Source organism: Perognathus longimembris, chromosome 20 (assembly GCF_023159225.1).
Source record: "Perognathus longimembris pacificus isolate PPM17 chromosome 20, ASM2315922v1, whole genome shotgun sequence".
NCBI lineage: Eukaryota > Metazoa > Chordata > Mammalia > Rodentia > Heteromyidae > Perognathus > Perognathus longimembris.
Genome location: NC_063180.1, coordinates 5594760 through 5600759, shown reverse-complemented (window position 1 = coordinate 5600759; position 6000 = coordinate 5594760). Strand labels below are relative to the sequence as shown.

The 6000-nt window shown below is 40.8% G+C and overlaps 1 protein-coding gene across 13 annotated transcripts in view; it reads right to left on the bottom strand.

The window, feature by feature from the left end:
• Nucleotides 1-239: 239 nt before the first annotated feature.
• The window catches only part of Clasp1 (cytoplasmic linker associated protein 1), a 252343-nt gene continuing 246582 nt past the window's right edge, over nucleotides 240-6000 (bottom strand). For 4 of the 13 annotated variants that reach the window (XM_048368814.1, XM_048368815.1, XM_048368812.1 and 1 more), the window contains exon 39: nucleotides 244-635. In XM_048368814.1, the coding sequence (XP_048224771.1) occupies nucleotides 549-635 (87 nt within the window). In that variant the 3' untranslated portion in view covers nucleotides 244-548. Of the gene's footprint in view, nucleotides 636-6000 lie in introns of all 13 variants that reach the window. The other 9 variants (XM_048368809.1, XM_048368813.1, XM_048368820.1 and 6 more) reach the window with 5 other exon arrangements.

Here is a 6000-nt window from a genome sequence, read left to right as displayed (position 1 = left end):
GCATTCCTGACTCCACTGAAGCCATTCGCTCCTGTCTGGAAGAAGTGAATTACATGTGTGTTAGGAGGCCAGCTTCAGGCTTGCTCCTGGCTGAATTAGCATCCTACTTTCAGAAGGTCTCCAAGCACAAGCTAAACAAATACACCTTCTCTGAGCAGGCTGGGGAAAGGGTAAGGTGTGGCCTACTCAGGCCACACTCATACGAACATAAGCTAAGAATGGGGAACACAAAGGAATACCTGTCCCACCCCAAAGCTGTTATTAACAACAACAAAAGGGTACTGGGGTCTGCGCCCCCCACACATGGTCTGTGGTCTCAGCAGGTGGTACAAGACGTGTAAGTATGGCTCTTTGTGTTTCTGTGAAGACTGCGACACAGGCCTTGCTTCCATTACATTCAATACCAGTAAGATTCTACACAAAAGCTGGAAGGACCAAAATACTGATTGTAATAAATATGTGCAGCCTCCTCACACTGACCAGTGGTGGATGGGGGTCTCCAAGGCACCACCGATCACATCAGGTCTGCAGATGCCACAGTGCTGCCACTAGCTGTGCGTGGACACGTCGGAGGAGGAGCTGCTGTTGCTGTTGGTAGTCTGGGCCCTCTTTATGTATAAGTTTAGGAGCTTCATCTGCAGAGAGAAGACAAAAATAGTGAGCAGGAGGAAAACCAATCAGAGTAGAAAAATGGGGGAAAACACTACCCTGGTGACAACCAGAAACAGCTCTGTGCCAATCCCCTGGCTGGGACTCATCCAGTCACTTAGTGTTCCTGCTCACTTGCTCGGGAAGGGCATCTGTAAGATCTTGGGCCACAGACAAGAAGGTCAGGCTAGAGAAGAGCCAGCTATTGTTGAAAATGAAATGTCACAAGACAGCAGCCCAACAGCTGAAGTGGAGATGAGAAGGCTAAGTCTCATAGAGACAAAGGAGGCAGGAGGGCCCCCACACTCTTGCCAAAGCCAGCCCCTGCTACCTAGGAAAGCCTGTAGCACCTCAGACCAATTTCAATGGCCTCCTACCTCACCATCCTGATTTGAATGGGGAAGACCATTCATTCCTTTTGTGCCTGTGGCTAGTGCTACACAGGGGCTTGCTTGTTCCTTCCCATGGATAAGATCTTCCTGCAGGCAGACACAGTATTGCAGAATAACACTACCACAAACTGATACCAGCTTCACAATGGCAGCAATTCTCCCCAACAAGCTGTGGGAAGCAAAGCAGCAACCCTCTGAAGTCCCCCTTACAAGTTCTTCTACACACTACCCAGCTGTTGGTACCACAGTGTATGTGCAGAGACTGGAACCCAGAGTTGTGTTGTGCCATGCTGCACAAATGGAGTATGCAGTAAATGGCACTTAGCTGCCCATGGCAAGCCTGAGATGGTGCCTTGCTCTTTCTGCTACAGTCCAGTGCTTCACAGAACTCACTCTGCGTCCTTATTTTTGGCAGTACTGAGGAGAAATTCCTGCTCCATGCACATGCCATGCATTCACTCTACTACCTGCAACACAACCAATTCTTCCCTTTTGTTTACAATCTCCTATGTACCACAGTGGAAAGAGCTACAATGACAAATGTCACTACTTACATGGCCTTAATGCTCAACAGACTGAATAGAGATCTAGAACTAGTTCTACCAAATCTAGTTATGGCAAACTATTTTTTTGAACCACCAGTAGAATCAAGAGCAATAGCTGGGCCCTTGTGGCTCATGCCTATAATCCTAGCTACTCAGGAGGCGGAGATCTTAGGATTGTGGTTCAAAGTCAGCCCAGGTAGGAAAGTCTGTGACTCTTATCTCCAATAAACTACTCAGAAAAAGCTGGAAGTGACACTGTGGCTCAAGTGGTAGAATGCTAGCCTTGAGCAAAAGAAGCTCAGAGACAGAACCTAGATACACCCAGAGTTCAAGCCCAAGGAGCAGAAGAAGAAAAAGAGAGAAAGAAAGAAAGAGAAGGGGGGGGGGGATGTGGAGGGAGGGAGGGAAGGGGGAGGGGAAGGGAGGAAGGAAGGGAAAGAGTAAAAAAAGACAGAAAGAGGAGGGAGAGAGAACTAGACCCAAATCCAGAATAATAAAGAAATAGAAAGTAAAAACAATAGAAAAAAATGAAGAACTTCAAAGTTCACTTTTTAGAAAAGAATCAACAAAAACTGACAAGTCTTTCACTAGATGGACTCAGAGAAAAAGAAGAGATTTCAAACTACTAAAATCAGAAATAAATGTGGGACAATTATTATGGATTCTATGGAAATAAAAAGGAGCATAAGGAAGTGCTATGAACATTTGTATGCTTATAACTGGATAACTAAGATAAAATGGACACATTTCTTTTTTTCTTAAAGATAATAAATTGTTTTTAATTCTGAAAATGGCTTAAGTGCAAAGATACTACTTTCATACAAAACAGCATGAAATCTGTTCTAAAAAAAGAAAAACCATAAGGAAAATGTAATTTTCTACTTTGGAAGAAAGCTTCACCATCAGTGTTAATATTCAGACATTTAAAAAATAATATAAGAAATGTGGAGCTGGGCACATGCATGTATATAATCCCAGCACTTGTGGTACTGAAAAGGGTGGTAGGACCACTTGAGCTCAAGAGTTTCAGTGACAGAATATCAAAATGTGACCTTTTATTGAAATAATGTAGGTCTTTTTAAATTTACAGCATGGGAAATAATATATCTAACAACCCCTTTTCCTTTTTTTTTAGTTGGACAACCAGTGGTTTGAAAAGCCAGGTCCGGCTGTCAGTAGGAAGTAACCGTGATCAAGAGATCAGCATGTCTGTTGGTCTGGGAAGATCACAGCTAGATTCCAAAGGAGGAGGTGTTGGAGGGACCATAGATGTCAATGCTTTGGAGATGGTTGGTATGTTGAACTTATTTTTTAAAATGGATACATTTCTAGGACTAAAATAAAGGTAGAGTTACAAAGAAAGACAAAATCTAAACAGACCTCTAATTAAGGAGGCTGAATCAGCAGTCAAAAATCTCACAAAGAAAAGCCAGAACTTGATAGTTTCACTGGTAAATTCTACCAAACTTTTAGAGAATGTCAATTCTTCTTTTCTCAAGATACTGAAGAGAGAACACTTCTTAACTCACTCTACTTTGTTGCCTAAACCAGAGAAACACTACTAGAAAATTATATACCAATGTCTCTTACAAACACTAATGTAAATGTTCTCAAACACTACTACATGGAATCCAGCATCTAATTAAAAATGTTATACACATTGACCAAGTTAGATTTATTCCTGGAATGCAAGGATGGTTCATCTTATAAAAATAAATGTAATACACAATGTCAACAAATTGAAGGAAACAGCCCAACATATTCACCTTATACCAAAAATCATAGGAGAAAGACTAAAAATTTTCTAAGATCAGGAACAGGAACAGTGTATGGGCTCTTGCTTTCATTACTTCAATGTATTACTAGATCCTCCAGGCACAGCAATTATCCAAGGAAAAAAGTATATAAGTATGAAAAGAAGAACTAAAATTACTTTTGTTTGTAGATATTATCTTATATACAGAAATCTCGGAAGATTATATTCACATAGACCTGTTAGAGCTGGTAGAAATGAATTCAACAAAGAAGATGAAAAAAAATCAACAAGCAAAAATAGCATTCAAGGGGAGGGTTATATAGCTCAGTGGCATAGTATGAGTAGATTTTTTTTTTTTGCCAGCTCAGAAAAAAACAAGTAAACAAAAATAGCAAAGTAAAATCAAAACAAAAAGTAAATTATGAAAATAACTCATGTTTGGTATCATAATTCAGATATGACATCATCAAAAAGAATGAGACACTTAGAAATTAGTTAAGAAAGGAAAAATTCATTTAATTAAAACTGTAAAATGCTACTGAGAGAAATTAAAGACACAACAAATAAAAGGAAAAGCATCCCATATTTATGGACTGGAAGACTTATAATATCATGATATAGTAGTACTATTACCTGAAGATATGGATTCAATACAATTCAAACAAAAACTCCAAGGATGCAAGGCATTGGTGGCACACCTATAATTCTCGCTACTCAGGAGGCAGAGACTGAAGATCACAGTTTGAAAGCTAGTCAGGGCAGAAAAGTCCATTAAACTCTTATCTCTAACTAATTAGCAAAAAGCCAGAAATGGAGATGTGGCTCAAGTGGTAGAAAACCACTGTTGAGCAAAAAGGCAAGAGCAAGAGTCTCCAAGTTTAAGCTCCAGTATTGGTGTGTGCATGCACACACACATACACACACACACGTATGCGCGTGCACACACACACACAAACCCCAATGAAATTTTTGCAAAAACTGACAAATAAATTTTAGATTTGTAAGGAAACTCAAGAGATCCTTAATAGTCAATTTGTTCTCACAAAAATTAAATTTGAAGGACTTTCACTTCTGATTTACTATAGTATTACAAAACCAAACAGGATGGCATAGGCGTAATTATATACAGATCAATAGACAGAGCAGAAAGCCCATAAATAAGTCCTTTACAGAAGGCCAAATGACTTAAGATAGATGCCACAAACTTTAAAGGGGAGAGGATAATCTTTTGGACAAAGGATGCTGGGGAACGGATATCCGTATGCAAAAAGATGAAGTTCAACTCTTACATAATGCCATGTACAAAAAAAAGAAAAGAAGGGGGCTGGGGATATGGCCTAGTGACTAGAGTGCCTGCCTCGTATTCATGAGGCCCTGGGTTCAATTCCCCAGCACCACATACACAGAAAATGGCCAGAAGTGGCGCTGTGGCTCAAGTGGCAGAGTGCTAGCCTTGAGCAAAAAAAAAGAAGCCAGGGACAGTGCTCAGGCCCTGAGTCCAAGCCCCAGGACTGGCCAAAAAAAGAAAAGAAAAGAAAAGGATCACCTGTATGTAAGAGCTTACAATATAAACTCTTAGAAGAAAAAAAGACGAACACTTCATAGCAGTAGACTTCACTGATTTCTTGGATTGGACAACAATGGTATAGGCAATGAAAGAAAAAATAAATTGGATTTCATGAAAATTTTAAAAATTGTGCATCAAAAGACACTATTAACAGATTAAATGGCAACTCAAAGAATGAGAGAAAATGTGTGCAAATCACACACCTGCTAAAGGTCTAATATTACTGGATGAATTTTTCACTTTATAAATCCAACTTCCAAGTCTCCACTGTGGCTAGTTGGAATGAGGAGGCTTCTAGGCCCTACAGAGGCTGGGAAACTTCTAACAACTAGTACTTCTCATTTGGTGGTTAGGAAAGGATTTGTTGAGGAGGGGTATGGGGTAAAACTGCAAACTGGAATCAGGTAATAGGACCCCTAAATGATGTATCCACTCTTGCCAGTTCTGCTAGTCAGTTTTGCCTATAATACTATAAAGAATAATTTTGTCCTTCAGGGGACATCTGGTTGTGTGTAGGGATATTAGTGCTATTGCTCTCTAGATGGTGGCATTCAGGGCTGCTGTCTGTGAAATCTTTAACAGCACAGGAGAGGTAACTGACACCAGTGTGGAGTGGGGGTGGGTTCTCTCTACAGAGCTGAACCTGTATCTTGGCTGAGGAATTTTTCAACTCATGCAAACAAGCTTTTTCATAGGTGCCTCCCTATGGCAAAGCCCCAGATTCCCAAAGTCCACTCAGCCTCCTCCAACCATGCCTCTAACCTCATGCCTATGTGCTCTCACCTGACCTAGCATGTAAGATTTATGGGTTCTTTTTGTTGTTATTGTTTTTTTGTTGCCAGGCCTGGGGCTTGAAATTAGGGCCTGGGCACTGTTCCTGAGCTTTGTTGCTCAAGGCTATGGCTCTACCACTTGAGCCACAGCTTTATGTCCAGCTTTTTGGGTGCTTAATTGGAGATAAGAGACTCATGGACTTTCCTGCCCAGGCTGGCTTAGAGCCACCACCCTCAGATCTCAGCTTCCTGAGTGGCAGCTGATTATAGGTATGAGTCATTGGTGCCTGGCTTGCGTTTTTTTTTTTAAAGAAACTTT